Raw genomic sequence first — 25,697 nt, 5'->3', positions numbered from 1 at the left:
AAAAATCAGAAGAGAATATATGAACAAATTTGATAACTCAGAACACATCAACAAATTTCCACAAACATACAGCCTGCCAAGACTGAATCAAGAGCAAACAGCCAATCTGAACAAACTGACCCCTAGCAGTAAAATTAAATTTGTAATTTTTTAAAAACCCAGCAAACAAAAGTCCAGGGTTGGACAGCTTCACAGGGTAATTCTCTTTTGTATTCTATAAAAAAAGAGCTAGGGCTTATCCTTCTCAAATTAGTCCAATAACTTGAAGAGGATGGAACACTCCCAAATGTATCCTATGAGGCCACCATTACAATGACATCAAAACCAGAAAAAGATACTCCATAAAAGCAAGTTATAGGGTAGTATCTTTGAATGAACATAGATGTAAACATCCTCAACAAAATACTAGCAAGCTAAATTCAACAATATGTAAAAAGGTTCATACACCATGATCAAGTGGGATTTATTCAAAGGACCCAAGGATGGTTCAATATTTGCCAATCAATGTGATACATCACTATGACAAAGGGAAGGATAAAAATCACATGATCATTTCAATAGATGCCTAAAAAGCATTTGACAAAATTCAACATCCATTCATATATTCATGATAAAAACTATCATCAGAGTGGGTATAGAGAGAACACATCTCAACATAATAAAGGCCACTATGACAGTCTCATAGCTAATATCACACTCAGTGGTGAAAAGCTAAAAGCCTTTCCTCTAAATTCAGGAACAAGACAAGGATCTCACTCTTTCCATTTGTATTTAACATAGTATTGGAACTCCTAAACACAGCTATCAGACAAGAAAAGGAAATAGAAGGCATCCAAAATGAAAGAAAAGAATGTCACTATTCAACAAGAAAACTGTCACTTTTTGCAAATGACGTGATACTTTAAATACAAAACTTTAAAGTTTCTACCCAACACCTATACAAATCAATAAATGAATTCAATACAGTTGCAAGATACAAGATTAATATACAGAAATCTGTTAATTTTCTATATGCTAATGGTGGACTATCAGAAAGAGAAAGTAAAAAAATCAATCCCTTTTAAAATCACATTTTAAAAATACCTAGGAAGAACTTAACCAAGGAGATAAAACACATTTATTCTGAAAACTATAAAACACTGATGAAGGAAACTGAAGATGATATAAAGGAAGGATATCCCACTTTGGGATTGGAAGAATTAATATTGTTAAAATAGGCATACTACCCAAAGCAATCTACAGAATTAATGCAGTCTCTATTGAAATATCCATGACATTTTTTACAGAATGAGAACAAATAATCCTAAAACTCATATGGAGCCACAGAAGACCTTAAGTTACCAAAACAATCTTGCTTAAAAAGAACAAAGCTGGAGGAATAACCCTCCCAGTCTTCAGGCTCTATTACAAAGCTACAATAATCAAAACAGCATAGTACTGGCACAAAAACAGAATCATAGATCAATGGCACAGAATAGAGTCCAGAAATAAACCCATGCACCCGTGGTCAATTAATCTATGACAAAGGAGGGAAGAACATACAATGGGGAAAAGACAGCCTCTGGAATAAACACTGTTGGGACAACTGGACTGCTACATGCAAGAGAATCAGACTGTTCTACTTTTTCACATTGTATACAGAAATGAATTCAAAGTGTATTAAAGATCTAAATATAAGACCCCACACATAAAACTCCTGGGAAAGAATGGTTAGTCAGAATAGTCTGATGTAAATTATAGTAACTTAAAAAAAAATCTGTATCTTAAGTCAAAAGAAATAAAAGCAAAGCAAACAAACAAACAGGGCCCAATTAAAAGCTTTTGTACAGCAAAGGAAACCATTGAAAAAATGAAGACAAATTACCAAATGGGAGGAAATATTTGCAGATGATATGACCAACAAGGGGTTAATATCCAAAATATACAAATAGCTTATTTGTTTATATAGACTTAATATAAAAAAACAAACAACCCAAGGAAAAAAATGGGCAGAGGGCCTTGATAGACAATTCTCCAAATGAGACATACAGATTACCAAAAAGAACATGAAAAGATGCTTAACAATGCTAATTATTAGAGAAATACAAATCAAAACAACAAGCTATCACATCACACAGTCAGATCACCTATCATCAAAAAACTACAAATAACAGTTTACACCACATAACACAGCCCATTCCAATTTTGGATATACATCCAGAAAAAAACAAAACCATCAATTTGAAAAGATACATATGCCCCCAGTGTTCATAGCAGCACTATTTATAATAACCAAGATATGGAAGCACCCAAGTGTCCATCAAGAGATGAATGGATAAAGAAGATGTGGTAGATATGTACAATGGAATACTACTCTGCCATAAAAAAGAATGGAATTCTGCCTTTTGTAGCAATGTATATCAACTAGAGAACATTATGCTTAATAAAGTAAATCAGACAGAGAAAGAGTTATTGTATGATATAACTTATATATGGAATCTAAAAAAATTATGCAAATTAAGATATATAGCAAAACAGACTCAGAGGACAAACTACTGGTTGGTTACCAGTGAGGAGGGGGAGGGGGGAGGTGCTCATTAGTGGTAGAGGGTTAAGAGGTACAAAGTACTATGTATAAACTGGAAAAACACAAGGATATATTGTATAACACAGGGAATTATAACCATTATGTTATAGTAACTTTTAATGGGGTGTAAACTATAAAAAATCTGATCACTATGCTGTACGCATGAGTGTATGCTCAGTCGCTCAGTCATGTCTGACTCTTTGCAACCCTATGAACTGTAGCCCGCTAGGCTCCTCTGTCCATGGGATTCTCCAGGTAAGATTAATGGAGTAAGTTGCCATGCCCTCTTCTAGGGAATCTTCCTGACACAGGGATTGAACCCACATCTCCTGCAGCTCCTGCATTGCAGGAGGGTTCTTTACCACTGAGCCACTGGGGAAGTCCCACATGCTGTATACCTGAAACTAATATAGTATAGTAAATCAACTATACCTCAATAATAAACTAAGAAACACCTGGATTCAGATTCCAACTCTGAACCCCTAGCTGTGTGACCCTGGGCAACCTGACCCTGAATCCTCATCAATAAATTGAGGATACCTCCTGGGGATGTTTTGAGAATAAAATGAGATGATATTTGTGAAATGCTCAGCCAATGACGGTCACCTGGGATGTGTTCTGTGAACCCCATCTTTTAGGTGGCATTATAGCTATTACTGTTGCTGTCAGAACTGGTAATTCTCAGTCTTGTTCCACGTGGGACTCACCTGGGAAGCTTTAAAAACAAACAAACAATGTTTGAACCTCGTTCCAGACTGAATAAATCAGAATCTTTGTTCATTTGTATCTTAAAAATTCCTTCCAGTAACTCTTATGGGTGCCAGGTAAGAGCCAGTGCTCTAAGCTCCCGAAAGCAGGGCCTTGGCCTTCTCTTATCCTCCTCCTTATGAGACTAGCCAGCACTGCGCACAGTGTACATTCTGCAGGAGCAGCTGTCCCCTTGGCCACGCTCTAGCCTAGGGGCTGCAGTTAATTCCCCGCCCTCCTTTCCCAGCTTGGAGGCACATGCCTTACCTTGGAGGTGTTTCTCCACCACCGTGAGCTGCCTTGGCCTGAGCTGGCGGTGCTGGAGTCAGCCTCATGCCCTCCACCGAGGGCCGAGGGTCAGGCCTACTGGGTGATGTTCCTCGTCCTGCACTCAATGCAGCCTCCTGGCCAGTGGGAGCCTCACTGACCCTTTCAGACACCACAGACAGTTCCAGGCCAATCCCGGGGTTCTTGCTGGATGCTCTAGGAGCTTGGACTTCCACCTCTGGGAGCACCTGAGTTGGGCCAGAAATTCCGTCTCTCTGCTCTGGTGGGGCCTCTGTCTGGGTAGGGAGGTCAGATCCTGTCCCCTCTGGCAGGTCCGCCTTCTGGCTCTCTATAGGAAAATAAGCAGAATAACTCTGTCATTTGGAGGAAACTTTCCAAAGAATATGTAGCAGGCCATTCAGTGGACCACGTTTATAACTCTAGGCTGACTGGAAATAACCCGAGTGACCAGCAAGATGGAGCTATTTGACTAAACCAGGGCCACTCAGGCATAAAAAGGAAGAAAGGACTATCTCCATATGCGGCTATGGAGTGATCTCAGGTTATACAGATGGAGAAAACGAAGTGGAGAAGTGTGTGATGTGTTTCTGTTTGTCTAAAGGGAGGCTGTGTGTGTGTAAGCACAGACATACATGTGTATAACCACTTATAATGTGGTCTGAAGAGACTTGACCTCAAAGGAAAGATAAGACAAAAATTGTTTTAAATGGTTACAAATGTGGGGGAGAAAATGAGATGCAGGGAACATGCATAGAAGCTAGACTTAGTATAGCTTGTTTTATCAATTCAGCTTTGGAAGCATGTAAATATTATGCAAAAAGTATAAAAGAAAATTAAACTTTAAAAAATCCTTAAAAATTTAAAGCAAAGTGAAATAAACAGTAATATAGAGTGGGATAAACACGAAAAAAAAACTTCAAAAAAAGAGGAAGAAGACATTTCAGCAGTTTTTCAGTAATCACATTTGTTATGGTGGTGATATTTTTACCCTGAAACTGTTGGGTGTCCATGTGGGATAAAGCAAATGGGGCCCTACTCACCTTCCCATGGGCCCCTGAGCTCAGCTTGTACACCTCTGGTGCTCAGCGTGTGCTTTGGTTTTGCTTCTTTCTCTTCCACTTGCTCTTTGTTCTAAAAGAATGACCATAAAACCTATCACTGTCGTCACTGAGGCCACAAACATTTTGTTGAGTACCTACCTTGGTCTTGAAATAGAAACACTTAGGTTATTTCATGTAGTCTCGCAGTAATACTAGAGGGTACGAATTACTATTGTTATTTTAGAGATAAGGACACTGAGGTTTTCCCAAGGTTACCAAGTCCGTTCAAATGGGTTACTGTATTGCAGGTAAGGTGTAGACCTAGTCTCCTATCTAAGTAGACCAGACCTCAAAATACTAGATCAGGCTTGGAAAATAAATTTGAGTCAATTTAGATTAGTCGGTTATGACTATTCCAGTGTTGGCTTGGATTGGATACTGAATCCACGCTTGTAGGGGGAGTGTCACTGTCAATGAATATCTGCCTGGGAGCTAGGTAGGTGGATCCCATGGTTATCTCTTTATAGTAGAGGACCCTTGAGCTAAACTTGATGGATTTAAACCCAGTTTAACCATTTGACAAGATCCTTAACTTCTCTGCCTTTCACTTTTCTCATCTGTGAAATGGGGAGAATAATATCTAATCACAGAGCAGTGGGAGGATTGAGGGAGTTCATTTGTAGAATTTCTTGAGGAGTTCTCCCAACACAAGGTGATTAGCTCTGGTGATTTTATGCTGTCTGAGACAGATAGAGTGGATCGTGTAGGATGCTCAGAGCCCACACACAGAGGCTCTCAGCAGTTCTTCCTTAACTGAATGGTCCACACCAGACCACACCATGCGCTGTGCTCCTGAAATCATCCAGACTGCTCAGTATTTCTGAGTGCAAATATCTCTAGGTGCCCTGACCCTTGTTGGGTCCCCCTGGTGCTTCTGAGTCTTTGACTTTATAGAACAGGACGCTTGAGCCAGACTGGTTGGGTTTAAACCCCATCTAGATTATGGCCCCTAAGATTCCTCCTGGCACTTGTCACAGACCCAGGTCTGGTCTAAGCCCAGAGACTGAAGGCCCTTTCTCCTACCTTGGCCAGAGAGGCCTCAACTGGGAGCGCAGAGTCCAAAAAGAACTAGAGTTTTATTTGGCTTGCACAGCATTTTACATCAAAATTCTAAGCTCTCTTTTGGGCTTAGAGAATTGTTCTACATTTTGATTGTGGCGGTGCTTATTAGTGTATATACATTTGTTAAACTGTGTACTTAAGATGTACATATTTAGTTGTATATATACAGTTTATTGTATGGAAATTATACATTAATAAGACTGATTAGAAAAAATTCTAGGTTTCCAGCTTCTCCTGAAAAAAAAAAAAAAAATCTGATGACCTGTCAACTCCAAGCCCAAAAGGCAAAAATCAGCTGAAGCAATTCCCTCTAACTGGGGCACCACAATCCTCACCTCTCTTGCGTGTCTCCCTGACACTAAGGATGAAGGTTAGGTTTGTTACTGAATCAGGTTCACCTGCTTGTTGCTCAAAAATCAATACTTGAGAGAGGCAAGTGTTGGTAGAAAGTTGCTTTTAATCAGAATGCCAGCAATCTGGGGAGATGGTAGACTCTGTTCCCCCAAAAACCACCTCCAAAGAATCTGCTCAGCCATGCAAGTTTTTAAAAGGGAAGAAGAAAGTAACCTCAGTTGATCTTTGAGGTAAGGAGTCAGAGTCATCCGCATCCCCCACTGTGCGCAGGCTTGTTGTGTAGGCTTGTGGAGGCTACCTTGCTCACAGCTTGTTTACACAGTTAGTTACATTGCCCGATTACTAAAGAAGAAACTAGGGAAGAGATCTGGTCATCTGTTAATTACTTACTCTTCATTTCTAGTTCTTTGATCTACAGAAAGAACCAACATGTTAGGCAAAGGATTGTGTGATTAAAAGATCTGAAAGTGGTGCTTGGGCCAGAGGTGAGTAGAGCATGGAGGTGCCTGGTTTAAGTTTGGTGACAAGATAAAAGGGTGCTCCTACAGGGAGCTCTTTCTTGCCAAATGTTGCTTACAAATCCCCACTTGTCAAAACATCATTCAATTTCTATGGAATTATGGGGGGAAATCCATCTTCTGTAACTCTTTCATGCGGACACAGGGTGCCATATTCCATTCCTATGGGATTAGGGGTCTGTCTGACTTCTGTAAATTCTTCATGCTGACATAGGACACTGTATTTTCAGAGTGAAAATGTTGACATGGATCTGTACCATCTCTTTGCTGACAATTTTAGTTTCCTGCTTACACATATGGGCAGAGCAAGCTACAATTATTCTAATACCCACAAAGTTATAGATTATTATGAACAACAGTGTTAATCCCATTCTCTTGAGGCCAGTTCTTGAAATTGCCCTAGCCATAAATTCAGTACTGCTCAAGATGGAGCAGTTCATGGCATGGCTGCAGTCTGGTCAATATGCAGCTGGCCTTTTCCCTCTGGTGGCAGTTATAGTATCTGTGAAACAACTCAGGAGCGTGCATCAGACACTGGGTCTGTGACTCTAGTGTCCTAATCATTAGCTGCTTGAGTCCGCTCTTTTGTGACTCAGCGAGGCCTGGGAGACTTCAGCTTTTTTACAAACAAAAGGTAGGGAGTGCGGAGGGGCCTTTGTAGTTGGGGTGGGAGCGGAGGGCAGTACACAGGGTTCTGCTTGCTTCCACTGATTTTCCTACCCTGTGACCACTTCTCTCGTCTTGTTTCCTGTTCATGTCTTTGTGATTCCAGGACAGCAAGTTTTGCCCTCTTAATGGTAACAGCATAACACATGGGAACACTTAATAAGGTTGGCTGTTGTCATCATGATTATCACCAGCATCATCGTGACCTGGATCCCCTGCTCTACAGAGATCTCTCCCTGGGTCTCTTTCTACAGACTCTGTCCTGCCAGCCCCGTAGTTGGGGAACTGGAAGCATTATCACGGCTGCCTCCTACTTCACCTACCAGTGGAGAAAGAGTCAAACAGACTGATTCAAACAGATTGTCCTTTGGCAGACCTTGTGGGGTTCAGACTATCTTCTCCCTCCCCCTGTGTTTGGTAGAGGGAGATGCATGCACACACACACACACACACACACACACACACACACACACACACAGGCAGAGCTGGATTTTGACTTCAAAGCTCAATCTTTTGGTCCTAGCCTTGTTTTGATGTATTCAGAAGAAGGAGGATAAACCCCAAATACCTAGGCACCTTGAGGACTGATGCATTCTGGGCAGTTTGACTGCGATTCTGTACACCCTGGCTGAGCCTGACTCCATCCATGAGACAGCATATGGCTTCCAGTAATAATCTGATCCATTGCTACTACCAAATGAAGTGTCACTGGGCAATCCAGGCCTGAGGAGAAGCTTCATGAAGTCCTGGCAGCCAGCGCTAGGACTGAATTCAATTCCACAAATTGCAATGCCCATACTCTCCTAGGAAATAGAAGAGGATCTCCAGAAAGTCTCCACAATGCACTATTTTCAGCATCCACAGTGTGTTTAAAAGCTGGGGCTCAGTCTCAGCTATTTAATGGCCCCTTTTCTGACACCCTCTGTGAGAAAGCCCTGCCAGCACACAGAAGGAAGCAGAGGTTTCTCACGGGGGTAAGGTAAGGAGCTGACAGCCTAACTGGGAGACTAGATCTAGCCCTGTAGATAGCTACTGACGTGTATATTAAATACAAAGACCAGAAGAGAGATCAGTCATGTTCCAGATCAATCACAGGCAAGAACTGTGGCAAGAAAACAGAAAGTTCCGTGACTTTGCCTTATCCAGAAATGCCTAAATATCTGCAACACGTGTGACAGCTAACTTCACTTATATATGAAGAATTCTTAAAAATCGAGAAAAAGGCAAAAAAAAGAAATGGAAAAGAGGGAAAATGTATGAATTAAAAAAAAAAAGAGTTTGTTTTAAAAAGATATAACCGATTGCCTTATTTGGATTTTAACTCAAATAAACAAATTTTAAAAGTAAACAAATAAAACATTAGCTGATCAGGGACATTTGAACACTGGTTGGTAACATCAAATTACTGTTTACCTTTAGATATGAAGGGTATCAGGATAATGTTTTTTAAAAGACCCCTTATGTTTTAGATATATTAGCTGAGTTGCATATGGAAGAAATGATCCAATGTCTCAGATTTTCCTTAAGATAATCTGGAAAGAGGGAAGTGGGTGGGAAACAGCCTCTAGTTGTGGGCTGATAAGGTTCATTATACTAATCTATTTTTATTCATTTGACATTTTTTATATTAAAAAAATTTTTTTAAAGAAACACATGCATAATAAGATGTTTTCATTTGCCAGACAATGAATGAAAAACTGGAGAATATGCTTTGTTAGCAAAAATAGGAATGCAACAAGCATTCCCATATGTTACTTAATTAGAATAACTTCTTTGAAGGTTGGTTTGGCTTTATTTATTGTATAAATTTACCCTTTGGCTTCGCATTGTCACTTCTAGGAGTGTGTCATATAGATAAACTCACTATTCCATGGATAGTCACTGCATCATTATTTATAAAAGCTAAAAATGAGAAATAATGTACACAATGATATGGGACTGATTAACAAATTAAGACACATTCTCAAAAATAGAACTCTCTGCAACTTAAAAAACAAGAACAAGAACGCTTTCTAGATATAAATATGAAACAATGCCCAAAATAATGCCCAAAAAAGTTTTAAAATAGTCAAGCCCAGTACAATGTGAATAATATTTTAGTTAAAACAAAACAAAGAGGGTGGTGTGTATACCAATGTGCTTAGAGATTAACAGTCTCTGTCAGGAAGGTTTCACCGGAAATAGGCTCCTATGATTGTTGGGAGAGGAGGGTTGTCCTGGGGACTGGGGGATGAGTAGGAGGGAGAATGATTTTTGCCATGTGCATAAATTAGATTTCTTTTCTTTTTTAAAGCTGAGGTTGGTTATCAGAGTCAGGAGCAGAAGGTCATATCTTCCCTACAGGCTCGACTCTCAGAGGAGGTGCAGAAAGCAGAAAGCTGCGCGGGAGGGGCCTGCTGTGGAGAAGCTGCAGGCCAGGAGGGAAAGGGGTCTGCAAAGTGACTTCTGGCCTGGCTGGGGGCGGGGAGGAAGGCAAAGTCCTGCAGCCTTGCTCCGGAAAGCCTCAGTCACTGACACAGAGTCAAGCTCAGATTCCATGAGGGGGAGAGCTGCAAAGATCTGAAAGGGTAGCTCCAGGCCATCATCTGCGAGTTGCTAGGTGGCTGACCCTTAGCTGCTCCCAAACAGAGTGTTGCCTTTACACACCTCATACATATGCACACACAAACACCCCGCACCCCAGCCAAGCGTCCTTTAGCCAGTGGATCTGATTATGCAACCCTTGGGAACAGCCACTCCCAGAAATGCCACACCACCCCCAGGCTCTGGCCCCGGCCTGTGTCCCCCGTGGGCCACTGTCAACACTCATCTCCCCACAGGCAGCTGCATACTCCGCCCACTCAGGGACACAGCACAAGGTTGGGGACAGGAAGGGGGGTCTGTGTTTCCGAAGGAGGGACTCTGTCAGGGTAAACTGAGTGCTCCCCACCTCTCGCCCACCCCAGGTGTAAGGAGAGAAGTCCCTGGGATGTCAGATAAGTGTAACTGCCCTCCTCTCCCTGGTGGCTCATTTGTCCCCCACTTTTAGGCTCCCTGCACTGCCCAGGGCCCCACGGTCTTTGCCAGGGCACAAGGGAGAAACCCAAACGTCCTGCCCTGTCTGGAAATCCACCTATGGCCTTTAAGCTTCCATCTCTCCTTTTTCCCATCAACAAGTCATGCAGGAGACACTAGAGGAGACAACAGCACTCCCGCTCTCCGAAGACTAGCTTCCTGTCTGGGCAACCCACCAGGGCCCTGAGCCTCCCTTCCAGCCAGAAGGGCACTGGGGCACAGAAGCAGGAACCAACCTCCTCAGGGACGTCGGCCAGGCTTCCCTTCCTCCAGGGGACACTCCCTTGCATGATGAAATCCACCACCTTCGAGTTCTGGAGCACGGCCCCCACCAAAGCTATGGCCTTGTCCACGGCCATCACCATCCGGAAGAGGGCTTCAAGCCTGGCGCCCTGCTGGGCGGCATCCTGCCTCCCGGCCCGCACCAGCTCCAGGACCTCCGGCCACCCAGCCTGAGCATCAGACGGTGGGGAGCGGTCGGCCCCAGCCGGGCCCAGACCGCGGGAGGCCTCCAGCCGGTGCAGGCCTTGCTCCAGGTGGCCCATGCCTCGGTACACACACTGCAGTTTCTCCGTGACGTCTTCTTGGAAATGTAACAGTTTGTCAACCTTCTCATTCAGCATGTTGAGCTTTTTGTCCATGGTGGTTAAGCAGGCCTTGCCCAGCCCCGGTAGCCCCTGAGGCCCCAAACTCTCCTTAGGGGCTCCTGACATCCTGATGAAGACTCTTCAAGAGTGCAGATTCGGAACAGCCACAGACCTCTGGCTTTCACTTGGGCAGTGGTGTCTGGAAGTTCATTGTTCTTTAGCTAGGGACTGCCTGGGTTGTTCAGGGAGCCCAGAGGACCAGGCTTTCTACAAGCCGTTGCCTTTGCTTATCTCCCACTCTGCTGTGGCCATGAGTGACAGGCTGGGCTTGGCCCAGGCCCTTCTCCTCGGGGCCCCTTTGACATCATGGCAGCATTTAACATTCCTTTCTGAGAGGCTGCTGATGGGCAAATATTTTAAGAATCTGCCCAGGACAGGCAGGCGTTCATGTAGCTGAAACTAAAGGTTAGAAGAAAAGGAATCCTTTAGGTAACGTCCCAAAAGCTGGACTCTATAAGGAACACCAGGGCAGAGTAAGGACTTAAGAGACCCAAAGCACTGAGAAGTACGTGGCTCCCACCCAAACCACATACACACCCAATTCACAATAAGAAGCAAGACCAAAACAGGAAGAAATGTGAGGGCATTCAACAGAGTTCTGATCTTTGCCATGATGAAAAAATTTGATTCTTTTGCAAATTAAAAACAAAATTTTGTTGCCCCTACTTTGCTGATACCGCAAAGGTGTTTAGGCTGCTGTAGAGGTGGGTGTGCATGTCCCTCCCCACATGGGGCCCCCAGACACTAATCACTTGTACCTAAAAATAGAAGTGAGGGGCTAGCGAGGGCCTAAGTTACTCCCCAAGTGTCATCATGCAGGCCATGTTCCTTGCAGAGCCCTCTGGGGACCATTTGCCAGCCACCCCTTCAGTCTGTAAACTGCAAAACTGAAACAGACACAGTAGGGCCTCAGAGAGCAAGGGGACCTGTGTTTCCAGTGGTTTCCAAATGTTTTAGCATCAGAAACCCTTGGTTCAAATGAAACTTTCACAGAAATGTCAATAATACAGTAGACAAAAGGACATGCTCAAGCTGACACTAAGGTGGGGGACAAGGGGGCACCCTAGTGCCTGAGGCTGCCAGGGAGCAGTCCACGGGCACCACTTGCCTCCAGGTCTTCATAGAGAGAAAGCAGGGCCAGAGAGGGACTCTGTCCAAGGTGGCCCCAGGCATACAACCTCCTGAGGACAGCGTATCTCTGGTGAAGGCCAGCAGCAGGGAGGTGAGCATTAGCATCCCCTTAAACCCCCTCCTTCTGAATGAAAGCAATTATGAGAATAAATTCAACCTGGAACTCTGACGTCTAAAAGCACCTTGGGATCATTTAGCTTTCTGAAGCTGCAGATGAGTGGTAAATGCAGTGGGCAGCCTGACCACAAACCCCTTGCCACCCTCCTCTGTCAGGATAACTGCCCTTAGCAGCCCATATAGAAAGCCAGACCCATTTCTGGGAGCACAGACCAGGTGTCATTGGTGGAATGGCCCAGAGCATGCTCCAAAGAGCACTGGTCTGTTACATTTACTGTGATTTAAAACACACAGATAAACTGTCCTTGGAAAAAGAAATTTGAGGCACACTGGGCACACAGCTGGGGACTCACTCTGTACCTCAGCAGCAGTCATCTGCCACAGGAAGAAATCAGCATCCGACCGGGGACTCACTCCTTCCCCGCACTTCCTGCTGAACACTTCCCTGTGGAACTGCGGTTCCCTGGACCCAACCTTGGGAAATGTCCACCTAGAGAAAGCTCTGGAAGTCTAACACTCAGCACAATGTCCTTCAGTAGGTCCTGATAATCTTTGTGAAAGGAAGTCCCCACAGTCTAAAGAGACAGATGCTGTCTCTGGGAGACCGTTCCTACCACTGCTTGGCACAGGCTGCTTCACTATGACCGCTGCTCTAGAGATCTCAGAGCAGCCTGCTTCCAGGCAAGTCCTGGGTTAATAAAGTCTGGAAAGATATTTTGAAAGTCTAGATGAACACAATGGTCACAAGTAAGTGTCCCAGACATCTATTTATATCAAAAAGCTAATTATTCGAATTGCAAAAGGATTTGCCCCTGGTCTCCCTTAAGCGACAAGTAATTGCAAGTCAGCGGGTTTACTGTGAATGTGTCTGCTGTGTCATCCACTGTTCCAGAACTACTCTGAAGGCCCCTGAGCCCAGAACAGCACCCCTTTGGCTTGCCATGATCCCCAGCACACCAACATGCCTGGGATGTAGGTATTCAAGGCAACTATATAGAAGGAATGAACTAAGGAGGCGCCAATAGGAGCAGGTGGCTGGGCTGATCCCTGGGAGAAAGTGGAAGGAGGAGGCTGCAGCTGGGGTTTCCCAGAACAATCAGATGAGCAGAGGGCAAGAAGCCCTCACAATTCCCAGAAGTAAACTCTAGGAGCCTCTGGGAGAAAGCTCAGAATATGCCGACAGGACAAGTCCTTAGGCCTCCTTGATGAACACCAACTGTGAAGCCCTTTCATTTCTCAGCCTCCAGAAGAAATGAGTTTATGAGCACATCCGTTTTCTGAGGGTGGGTGCATGGCTTCTCTCCAGCTCCCTCAGTTAGAGGGCACAGCAAGAGCCATGGGCAATTCTTTTTGGGGCAATGGTGCCTGCCCAGAGGACAGGGGAGGCATTCCACCCACCAAGTCAAGAGAACACAGGTCAGAGAAGAGGCAACCAAGCTGGATGGTCACAGAGTAGCAAGTTCAGTGACACCTCATCTTTCCTGGGTGATGACTGGCAGCCACTCCACTCCCAGAAAGGCACAGACCTCTGTTTGCCAGAGGCTGTGTCAGTGTGCACTGAACCCCAAGAGTCTTCCAATGTCTTTATGGTGATAGCCAGCTTTTCCTGAAGAACCTTAGAGAGGCTTGTGGACCCTGAGATCCCAGTTGGAGGAAGAGGGGAGCAGAAACTCAAGGCTGAGGAGTCCATTCAAAGCCGTGACTCTTCTCCTGCCCCCCATTCCCTGCAGATCACAGATCTGTTTCTGAAGAGATGCAGCGGTCCACAGTACAACAGTGCTATGCTCTGAGGATCATCTGATCCTCAACAGAGCCAAGCGGTCAACAAGCCTCAACCCACCAGCCAGGTTTCAGTGCCTTATTCTGAAATATGCACAGAAAAAAGGGATCACCAGGTATTCAGAGAAAGCTCCCAAGATAAAAAGGGGAGCCCAAAACAAATAAACAGAAATATATTGTGGCAGAAACAGGGAACAAAGAAACAAGAAAGTTTCAAAAAAGGCTCTCATTAGTAACCACAGAAAAGTGTGAAAGATTCTTCCATCCATTGAAAAAGAAGAGAGTACTGTGGAAAAAGAACAAGCATAGAATAAAAGGTCTTGGGAATTACAAATATGAATGTTAACATTTAAAAATCCAATACAGGGATAGGAAGATATTATCTTATCTGGAATAAGATAATATTCCAGAAAACAGAACTGAAAGCTGAAGATGTGTACAATAGGAGAAAAAAGAAAGAGAGACAGTGGATTAAGCTGGTCCTACATCTAATTAACTGGAGTTCAGGTGGAGAAAGGAAAGAAAGAGGAAAGGAATTTATCAAAGAAATACTACAGACATTATGAAATATAATAGAGTTAAAGACATGTAAAATGTTACGAGTATGGGGCCTAGGGTCAGATGACCAGGATTTAACTCCTGCCTCTGCCTGTTATTAGGCAGGATCGTGGGCCAGTTTATTTAACCTCTCTCAGTCTGTACTTCCTGGAGTGTAACATAATAGCAATGCACATGCTTCATGGGGTTGTCAGGAGGGTCACTTGAGAATGCTTGCGAGGCGCCTGGAACAAAGCTTGGCACACAGTGAGTGCTCAGATGTCAGCCATCAGTACAATGCCAGCCACGGGGCAAAAGGGGAACAGAAGGAATCAGAGTCTCCAAGAAAATCAGAGTCCAGGAAAGAATGAAATCAAAATACACGATTACAGGGAGACTGGCGTGGAGCTCTGTGATGACCAAGAGGGGTGGGATGGGACCAGGGGAGGGAGGCAAAAGAGGGAAGGGTTATATACATAATGACTGATTTGTGTTGTTGTACAACAGAAATCAACACAGCATTGTAAAGCAATATCTTCCAACTAAAAAATTAAAAAAAAATTTTTAAGTACATGATTGAATTTTCAATGAATAATATTTATATAGGAGCCTGGATAGCTCAGTTGGTAGAGCATCAGACTTTTGGGTTTCCTTGGTAGCTCAGCTGGTAAAGAATCTTCCTGCAATGCAGGAGACCCTTGTTGGATTTCTGGGTCGGGAAGATCCCCTGGAGAAGAGAATGGCAATTCTCTCCAGTATTCTTGGGTTTCCCTGGTGGCTCAGATAGTAAAGAATCTGCCTGCAATGTGGGAGACCTGGGTTCAACTCCTGGCTTGGGAAGATCCCCTGGAGAGAGCATGACAACCCACTGCAGCATTCTTGCCTGGAGAATCCCCATGGACAGAAGAGCCTGGCGGGCTACAGTCCATGGCGTCACAAAGAGTCAGACAGTGGCTAAGCACAGCACACACATTATAATGTTACATTATATATGTATTATATTATGCCATAATAAAGTAAATACTGTATTAAGTTAAAGCAGTGATATATAATATTATGAGAGTTGTAAAGGGAAAATGGAGAGAGCTAAATCTTCATTTCTCTTAAAAGGAAATCCATACATAATGAACAAAATTGATGAGGAGAGAATTGGAAGCAAACACCAGAAAGAACTGCTCAAAGACTTCATTGTGTTTGCTGCTGGGGAGCAGGATGGGAAGTAGGTTTTGCGGAGCTCACAGGTACAACATCTGGGGGAGGCCAACGTGGTAGAATTTGCATGTTTGTGGACTCATAACAAGTGTGGCAGCACAAGGCAGTGAAGGGTCTTGTTCTAACAAAGTCAAATAAGACAATTTTCTGAGAGATGGAGGCCACGTATCTTGAGGCCACATATATACAAGTAGGTAAGTACACCTAAGTGCCCGTAAGGGCCAGCTGGAACTTACTTAACCTCCCTGAACACAGTGTTCTTCATTTGTAAAAGGGGCTCGTAACAGTGCAATAGCCTCAGGGCTATTTGAGTATTCAGATAAGCAAAACACTCAGCACAGCACTTGGCACACAGTAAGTACACGAAAACAGTAGAGATTGGAACTCACCACCCCTCACCATCCCAGCCCAGACGGACAGCCCACCAGCACGGCAGCCTACTCAGTCACCTCATTGTGGGGTAGGGGCAGGGGACAAGGGTGTGTCTTCCCAAACCTAAATCAGCTCCCCCAGCCACCTGACCTCCCCCAGGCCACCACCCCGCATGCACCACTCATGATGTGCAACAAGAAAGGGCAAACACGTCCTCCACGAAGCTGCACTTACTCCCGAAAGGAAACCAGGGATGAAACAGAACCTCAGAAAGTCTCGCAGGGTTCAACGTGGACAACTTTGGGGTTAGCTGCCCCTTGGCCTTGTCTGCCCACCACATCGGGAAAGGCCTGTGCTGACCACCCCCAGGCTGTACTCATCAACCAAAAGTTTCTGCTGATGGAGTTTCTTGGTCCAAGAGGACTCAGATTCACTGAGGCTCCCTTTGTCCTGTGAACCTAATAATTGTTACTTGGGTTCCTACTTCAAAGCAGACCGGCCTGCTTACCGCAAATATCTGGGTGTAATTCGACGCCCGCTGCTGGCCTCTGGCGCTGGGACTGAGAAGTGCCGGAGTGAGGCACAGCGTCCTGTCCTGCTGCTGCGGCCGTGCCAGCCCAGTGTTTACTCTGCTTAGAGATGCCCGACTGCCCGGAGCCCAGGGAACGAGGTGGGCTGGCCAGGATGGCTTCTCTAGAACTCGGGCTGCAGCGATAAGCCTGGCATTTCCGCTTATCTCTGAGCCTGCCCCGGGCCCCAGAGGCATCCAGAGGCTTCACTTGGTTATCTGCTTTGCTAGGCGGTATCTGGCTTCCTGGGGGCCTACTTCCTGCATCACTTAGCTGAGTGTCCAGTGTGAAACAAACGCTGTGTGGTCCAACAACAGAAAAAAGAAGGGATTGAGTCCTCAGACAGAGCTGACCTGAGTTCAAAATCCAGAACCTGGGTGCAGGGGCCAGAAGAAGAGCTAAGACTCCTTGCCTTCCGGCAGCCCTCCAGGACAGAGCAAAGCCCTGGACAGCAATAGAACAGGTTGCTTTCTTCATGGGGGCTGCTCACATCCAGGCTGGGAGGGATCAGTAATTGCCTCTTTAAGTAAAACTACTCAAGAAGCAATGAAGATATCTGGAACCTCAAAGACTGGGACATGCTGCAGTGAAGAGAAGGCCATGAGCGGTGGCTTCTGCTGAATGAGATGCCTGCTCCAACTCAGCTGTTACCCTCAGGGAGGCTCCTTGGACAGATCTACCCAGAGTGCTCTGGGGGAGGCCAAACCCTCCACATGCCCTGGCATGCATCCACAGACAGACAGACATATATGCACACATATCACTCCAGGGCCCAATTCACCTGGCCTGACTGACAGCAATCAGAGTAGGGGGTGCAGGTTTTTGATATTTAGCTTGCTTTCTTGAACCTGACCATGGGCAGATTCTGTACTAAGTACTTTAAATGCAAATGTCTTATTTAGACTTTGCTACAAACCTATAGTGTGGGTTCCCCAGGTGGTTCAGTGGTAAAGAATCTGCCTGCCAATGCAGGAGACTCGGGAGACTTGGGTCCAATCCCTGGACCTGGAAGAGCTCCTGGAGGAGGAAACCCACTCCAGTATTCTTGTCTGGAAAATCCCATGGACAGAGGAGCCTGGTAGACTACAGTCTGCAGGGTTGCAAAGAGTCAGACATGACTGAGGGACTGAGAAGGCATGTACAACCCTATAGGGTAGATTACTATTTATCACCTCATTTTACAGAGGGAGATCAATCTAAAGAACTTAAGGGGCTCCCCCAAGGCCACACAGTCAGAAAACAGTGGAGCCAGAATTCCAACCCAGGTTGATAACTCACACCACTCTGCCACTTTCAGAGACAGGAGGAACTTCAGAGACTGTAAGGGTCAACCCCATCATTTTGTAGATGTACAGTCTGAGATCTGGAGAGGAGAAGGGGCTTTTTAAAGGCCACCGAGTAAGTCAAAGGCAAAGACCGGACCAAACTGTTGCCCTCAGAGTGACCATGGAAATCTCCGCCCTGCTTGCTGGATTTGAGAATGGTGTGTGTGTCATGAAATTGGCCTCTGCCCACAGGCTCATCCTGGACAGTTGTCTGAGGAGATGGGGCGTGGGGGTGGGGGGACTGGGCACAGGGTTGGGGCCCCTAGATATTATAATAGTTACTTATTCTTTTGTAGAAAATCATCTACTGCTTATCTCATCTGCCTACCCAGAAAGATACCAAAAGTCCTGCCAGGATGAATCCAGGAATTGCACTTAGGAATAAAACCAGAGGCAAGTTGGGAGCTCTGAAGAAGCAGAGACGGAAACGACAGCTTCATGACAGGCCTGGGCCTCAGGGACCCTCCTCGCTAGCTCTCAGGTGGCTGGTGGGGTTGCTCCCAGATCTCACTGTCTTCTGTAGGCAGCATTTCTACCCCTGGTTGAAGCTTTTCACTTTGTAAATTCCTTTCTCACATGCCTAGTCAAAATTGTTCCCAGCCGAGCATGGTCAGATGGAATAAGCCTGAAAATATCAGAGAAGAACAAAAAGGACCCTCATAAATCAAATCCGCACTAGCAGCTATTAATTCATTCAACATGTCCAGAGCAACACTTATTTAGGAAATAAAGGACTATTATTTATCAAGCATTTCTATGTGTCAGGCACTGTGCTACATTGTCACATAAATTACTTTTGCCCCCACAACAATTCTAAGACAAAGAAACTATATCCCCATTTCACAGGTGAGTAAACTGAGGTTTGGGATGACAAAGTCACTTTCCAAAGTCTGTGTTCAGTTCAGTTCAGTTCAGTTGCTCAGTCATGTCCCACTCTTTGCGACCCTATGGACTGTAGCATGCCAGGCTTCCAAGTCCATCACCAACTCCTGGAGCTTACTCAAACTCATGTCCATCGAGTCGGTGATGCCATCCAACCATCTCATCCTCTGTTGTCCCCTTCTCCTCCTGCTTTCAATCTTTCTCAGCAACAGGGTCTTTTCAAGTAAGTCAGTTCTTTGCATCACATGGCCAAAGTATTGGAGTTTCAACTTCAGCATCAGTCCTTCCAATGAATATTCAGGACTGATTTCCTTTAGGATGGACTGGTTGGATCTCCTTGCTGTCCAAGGGACTCTCAAGAGTCTTCTCCAACACCACAGTTCAAAAGCATCAATTCTTTGGTGCTCAGCTTTCTTTATAGTCCAACTCTCCCATCCATACACGACTACTGGAAAAACCATATCTTTGACTAGACAGACTTTTATTGTAAGTGTGTCTATTGTAAGTGTGTAAGACCCTGTATATCAATGCAGGCAGCCAAACTCCCAAGCCTGCTTACAGCCGGAGGAGTCTAATTGGAACATCTTGTCTAGAACCCGATTTTCTCTAGGGGGCTGCATTTTCCAACTGCTAATTTAGAAACACAATTTTATTTGCAAGTTGGAACTAGGCCAATAAGCTTCATGCCAACATATTGTACTGCCTGTCGGCTCATACTGGTAAGGTGTCCCCACCTGCCAAGCGCTTTGACGTGTGCTCACACTTACACTCATCTAAGTTGCATGGATTATGATTCTTATTTTCCTCAAGAAGAGACTGAGGGTCCCAGGGAGAGTCAGTGCAGAGCTGGCCATGGCCCCAGGGCCTGTGTTCACTATAGTAGGTAGGGTTTCTGGCCACACACACACACACACACACTCACTTTGAGACCCCTAACACACCTGGCTTGACAGGAATCAGAGAAAGAGTTGCAGGCTTTTTATATTAGCCCTGAGCCTGACCATGGCAGACACTGTGCTTAGCACTTTAACAGCAATATCTTATTTAAACCCTTTGCTGTGCTGATACCTGTGAGCTCAGATCTCTGCTTGTGCCATGGGAAACTCAGAAAGTCTGGGTGGAAGCAAGGGTAACACACTGGAACAACAGAGAAGATGGGACAGCCACTAACTGCTGGGTGTGAGGGATGTGGGTGGGATAGGGCAAAATCATGTGATGTACCAGTGTTCCCAGGCCTCCCGTATCTGATAAAAAAGCAGCCCACCTTCATCTGCTTGAATTCTCAGTCCTCAATCTGTCCCTACCCTCTGAGGAGAGCTTGGTCTCAGGATTTTTCCTGTCAAATCTAAAGAATGGGTGGAATCTGAGGTCTGCAGGAGAGAATTTGGTGAGCTGGGTAGCAAAGCACCAAGAAGGGGAAGGAAAGAGGGGGCTTCAGACCGGGAGCAGGGTTTGGGGTTGGGGAGCAGCAGACCTGAGGCAGCCCCATGATGCAAGAGAACGGGTGAGAGAAGGAGGGAGGGTTTGGAAAACTGTGCTGCTGACTGTGGAGGGTCACTGGGAATAGTAAGTAGGAACGGCAGAGTGGCCTGCCTTCCATGGGCCCAAGTCTCTGCAGAAACTTGGTTACTTGATGTCAACCAATTCAGAGTGTAAGTGGGAGGTAAAGAAATTGGAAACAAATTTTAGCAAAGTGAAAGGACTTCTTGGTGGAAACCGGACTTGAGCTGAGCCTTGAAGGATGGGTGAGATTCAGGCAGGCCAGGGAAAGGTGAGGGCACGGAGTGAACAGAGCTCCAGATAGTCTGGCAGATGGGAGTGACAGTGCAGATACTAGTCTTGGGCCACGAGGTGTCAATGGAGGCCCAAATGATCCAGCAGGCAGGACTCTTAAGAAAGTGGACCTGGAAAGTCAAGCAGAGACATTTAGACCCAAAGGGGCAAGATAAAGGGACAATAATCCTGTGGAATGTTTTTAGGTGGGAAATAACATAGTAAAATTCGTGTCTAAGACTGAACAGATTGATTACCTAGAGGTAGGAGGGACTGACTCAGAGGGGACACAGAGCCACTTCTGGGATGTTGGAGATGTTTTATATGTGCATACAGGTCTGTAGTATTCAATCCAAAAGGCTATAAGATTTGTGCATTGTGCTGTATGCCTTACCAAGTTCTGTTAGTATGGAAAAAAAGGGAGGAAGGAGGAACCAGTGGATCTGATGGAATGTAAATGGATTGGGAGGGCACAGGATTGTCATCCACACAGAAACTAAAAGCAGCAAGTGTTTACCAGTTCTGGGATGTATGCTGTTGCCAAAACACATTAGCGCTAAGGAAGTGGAATGGCATCTGAGAGAACAAGTCTTTGAAACTCCTTTCATAAATGCTGACTGATGCTCTGAGGCCCTCATTCCACCCCCACTTCCCCACCGCCATGCCTGCAACCAAAGCAGGACCCCTCCTCACTGTACAGGGTCAGACACTCTGAGGATCTATGGTGTTCCTCCCAGATCCAATAGGTGAAGGTTTCACCTCAAAAGCAGGTTGCAAAACAGCCAAGTACAGACATTAGAATCCCATTTTTGTTTAAAATATACATATATGCCAATATGGTTAATTCTGCATCAGAGAATTGCAGATGATCTTTCTTTTCTATATTTCATTTATATAATTATTCTAACTTTTAAGTGTATTATTTGTGTGTGTGTGTTTTTTTTTTTTTCTGTAATAGTCATGATTCATCTGGACCCACAGGAATTATTCTAGACAACAATATGCACAAGTGAGAGGTTAATTGACCAAGAACAGACTCCCCCAGGAACCCAGCTGACAGAAAATGACATTTAGTAACCTTATAGAGAGGTCAGACCTCGATTGCTTAACCTTAAATTAACACGATTGCTTAACCTTAAATGAACACAACAAATGTATATGTAACAGATTCAGGACTCCTCAGAAACAGTAAACCCCCAGGGATAGAGAAAGGATTCCTCTTTGCACTGATTTTTAAATAGATTTTTGCCCCCTTCCGACTTGGAAACAAACATTCCAGACTACACATGCAACTCATTAAACTACAGTAGAATTAATTTGGGAATTTTTTTAGAGCAAAGTTGGCAAACATCTGCAAACAATCAACTACAGCATTCTCAAATGATTTGAGCCTTAAGTACGACTAATCACAGCAATGTTTGAAAATAAAATAGTTTTGAAGTCTGAATTACACATGTAATTCCCTGATAGCTGCACAAAACCAAAGACAAATCCATGCACTTAAGATTGTTAGTTTTTACTATTGTCTGCTTTTGGTCAGACTCTAAATGTGTTTTCTGGAGGGTCTACATGCCCTTAAGGCACCTGCTGAAAACACACACACACCATCAGTTTACCATCTGCACTTACATACCACCTTCCATCCATGGATCCCGAGCGGTCTATCAGAAATGCTGTTTTCATAAGTCCCCTGTCAGATGCGTATTGTTCCCTCCATCTTACATGCAGATAAACCTAAACATGCAGGCAGTTAAGTGGCTTGTCAACAGTCAGAACCCAAGACAAAATCCATGCAAGCCACTCTCTGGTCTCCCTTCCTCTGCTGACCGTGCCTTTGAGCCTTCTTGTTGGCCCTGGTTTAAATCACGCACGCAGACCACTGTTTCCCTGGTGATGGAGGTGGCATTCTATGTCCTGCCCTGAATCTGGCCTGAGGCCCTAGCGGCACCGCATTTAGCCACAAGTGCATCAGCCATGCGTGAGTGGGGACAGCTTGGCTCCTTGGAAACCTAAGTGGCATGTGTCAGCTGGCACCAGCCTGCAGAGAGCCACTCCAGGCCACCCTGCTAACTCCTCCATCACTAGCCCAGAGCAACCCATAATGAAGGCAATGACGTCTCTCTGGGAGCTGGATGAACAAATGGGAACAGCTCAAAGGCAAACTCTCTGGCTCGGCTCCTGTCCAGCCCTCAGAGAGAAATAATCCTTACATGCCTGGGAACCAGGCCCCCAGGCCAGTCCAGCCCTCCCTCTGTTCATTTCTATGGACAAAGTGTCATGGTCACAGATTACATTCCTGATAGGCAACTGAATTTACACTTCCAGTCTCCAGTTGCAGTGTTTATTTTTACGGTCCATTTATTAACGTGTCCTGGAATGACCATTCAGAATCACCTCTAGAAAAATAAGAAAGTCACTGGGGCATCCACCAGGTAATAAGAGTTATCACCTGAAAAGAGTTTCTCTGATGATTGCAGTCACTCTTAGAAATTAGGGGTGGAGATTTTGCGTGTGTGTGTGTGTGTGAACTCTGTCATTTGGCAAAAAAATCAATTAAATCAATTTTAGCTCCTTCATTAACCTTACTGGATGGTCAGGTGCGTTTATGAACCAGAGGCTGGGTTAACCACCCCTCTTTCTTGTGTTCTCCCAAAGCACCACAAATGTCTTCCTATCAGATCCTAAAAGTGGTAACAGTTCTGTCAAGCATTCACCTTGTGCAAGGTAAAAGCCAGCACTGTATATTTTTTAAATTCTAAGTATTACCATTAATATTCTCATTTACATAAGGAAACTGGCCTAGAGAGCTCACAAAGTCACCTGTGATTGCCATAAAAAGTTACCACAAACTTAATGGCTTAAAACAACAGAAACTTATTCTCTCGCAGTTCTGGAGGCCAGAAGTCTGAAACTAATATCACTGGGCCAAACCAAGGTGTCAGCAGGGCTATGCTTTCTCCAGAGGCTCCAGGAGAAAATCATTCCTTCCCTTCCTAGCTTCTGGTAGCAGCTGGCGTTTCTTGGTTTCTGGTCAATCACTGCACTCTGTTTCCACGATCACACTGCCTTCCTAATCCTTCTGTGCATGTGTCAGATCCCCTGCCTCCCTTGCATGATGATATATGTGACCGTATTTAGGTCTCACCTGGATAATCCAAGATAATCTTCCCATCTTGAGGTTCTTAATCACATTTTCAAAGTCCTTTTTCACCATAAAAAGTAACATTCACAGGTTCCAGAGATGAGGATGTGAATACCTTTTGGGGGGGCCATCGTCTACCCTCCCAGTGAGGTTTCTCTTCTCACGCAGTCATGAGGGCTCACTGGCTGAGTGGTGAATCTGTGGCACAGAGGCCAGAGCTCAAACTTTGGTGTTAGGCAGACCCAGGTTTGAAGCTTAGCTCTACCACGTACTGTCTGACTTTAAACAAGTACCTTAACCTCTCTAAATCTAATGTGTGGGACTATTTTGAGGATTAAATGAGATAATAAAAATGAAATGCATATAACAGTGCCTAACATAGCTTAGTGCTCAATGAATTTGTTAAAAGCAGAGTGTAAGCTGGAGTTGTGATCCAACCTTACATAGGTGAGCACAGATTTCTACAGATGAAGAAATGTGAAAGCGGGGAGTGGAGGGAGTGGGGGTGTATAGGGGTATCATTCTGCCACAGAGTCAAGGAAAGTGTGTATTTTTGTCATAGATATTCTTATACACTATTATAAACAGGATTCATCTGAAAATTAACACTGATTTTTTTTTGAGGTTAAATTGATTCCAGTTTCAAGACCTATAACAAAAAGAATAAGGAGTAAATCAAGAACTTAAAACATGGTGAATAAACCAGAAAAACAGTCAGGGAATAGTAGGAAAAGAACAGTAGGAAAAAAATAAGGATGTTTTAAGCCTGGACATTTGTTATTAGTACGTTTGAGAGATGACATTCAAGCTGATTTGCCTTCTTAGCTGTGAGCAAAATAACTGTTATTTGATTTTGTTCCATTCACTACCCGAGGTAGGATAATATGAATTTTAATAAAGAAGTTTTAGTATCGTACCTCTAAATATTATCACATATTATGATCTGTTCAATTTGCTGTATTTCATCCAGCCACTTTTTTTCAGTTTAATTCACTGGGATTCTTTATAGTTATGACAAGGATTTCTCAGTTTGAGTGGAAAGCATGCTAAGGGTCAAAGAAACAGGAAAGTAATAGATTTTGTCTTTTTGGGAAAAAAAGAACAAAACTGCAGACTCCTTAAATGGCAACCAGTGGAGGAAATAATGATAGCTGTACATCTACTCGGAGAAGGCAATGGCACCCCACTCCAGTACTCTTGCCTGGAAAATCCCATGGACGGAGGAGCCTGGTAGGCTGCAGTCCATGGGGTCACTAGGAGTCAGACATGACTGAGCGACTTCACTTTCACTTTCATGTATTAGAGAAGGAAATGGCAACCCACTCCAGTGTTCTTGCCTGGAGAATCCCAGGGACGGCGGAGCCTGGTGGGCTGCCGTCTATGGGGTCGCACAGAGTCGGACTCGACTGACGCGACTTAGCAGCAGGAGCAGCAGCAGTACATCTACTATCCTGAAAAGCTAGCCAAGACATATGGCCAAGTTAAAATTCACAAAACAACATATGAAACTTGATCCTATCTAAATAAAAAGGACAAACAGCCTGAGAACCAGACACATATAGATATACAAATACATTAGCAATAGTCAAGGATACATAGCCAGTAATTAACAGCAGCTACTTCCTGGGGAAAGAGCAGAACTCTGTTGGGGAAAAAAATAAGGGAAAAGCCAAATTCTCTTTATAATCCACATGTTTCTGTATTTGCATTTCTATAAGAAGTATGTTTTTATATGTTACTTGTATACTTTTTTAAATTACAAAAAATTATTTGTTTATTTCAATGGACCATTACATTAATTTACAGTTCTTTTGCTAGAAATATTACTTGCAGGATAACAAATAGTAAATGTGTAT

At 44.5% G+C, this 25,697-nt stretch overlaps 1 protein-coding gene across 9 annotated transcripts in view; it reads right to left on the bottom strand.

The window, feature by feature from the left end:
- MYLK3 (myosin light chain kinase 3) overlaps window positions 1-22,724 on the bottom strand; it is a 57,197-nt gene extending 34,473 nt beyond the window's left edge. Inside the window, exons 1-5 of one of the 9 annotated variants that reach the window (XR_011467723.1) lie at window positions 22,333-22,724; window positions 16,659-18,669; window positions 10,592-11,401; window positions 4,642-4,732; window positions 3,581-3,929 (exon numbers count right to left, since the gene is read on the bottom strand). Coding sequence is in view for 6 of the 9 variants with exons in the window: in XM_070388482.1 (XP_070244583.1) it covers window positions 3,581-3,929; window positions 4,642-4,732; window positions 10,592-11,068 (917 nt within the window). In the remaining 3 variants the exon portion in view is untranslated. Of the gene's footprint in view, window positions 1-3,580; window positions 3,930-4,641; window positions 4,733-10,591; window positions 11,402-16,658; window positions 18,670-22,328 lie in introns of all 9 variants that reach the window. The other 8 variants (XR_011467721.1, XR_011467722.1, XM_070388482.1 and 5 more) reach the window with 8 other exon arrangements.
- Window positions 22,725-25,697: the final 2,973 nt, after the last annotated feature.

The sequence above is a fragment of the Bos mutus genome, chromosome 18 (assembly GCF_027580195.1).
Source record: "Bos mutus isolate GX-2022 chromosome 18, NWIPB_WYAK_1.1, whole genome shotgun sequence".
Classification (NCBI taxonomy): domain Eukaryota; kingdom Metazoa; phylum Chordata; class Mammalia; order Artiodactyla; family Bovidae; genus Bos; species Bos mutus.
Note: the sequence above shows the minus strand (reverse complement) of the source record. Positions and strands in the feature narration are given on the sequence as shown.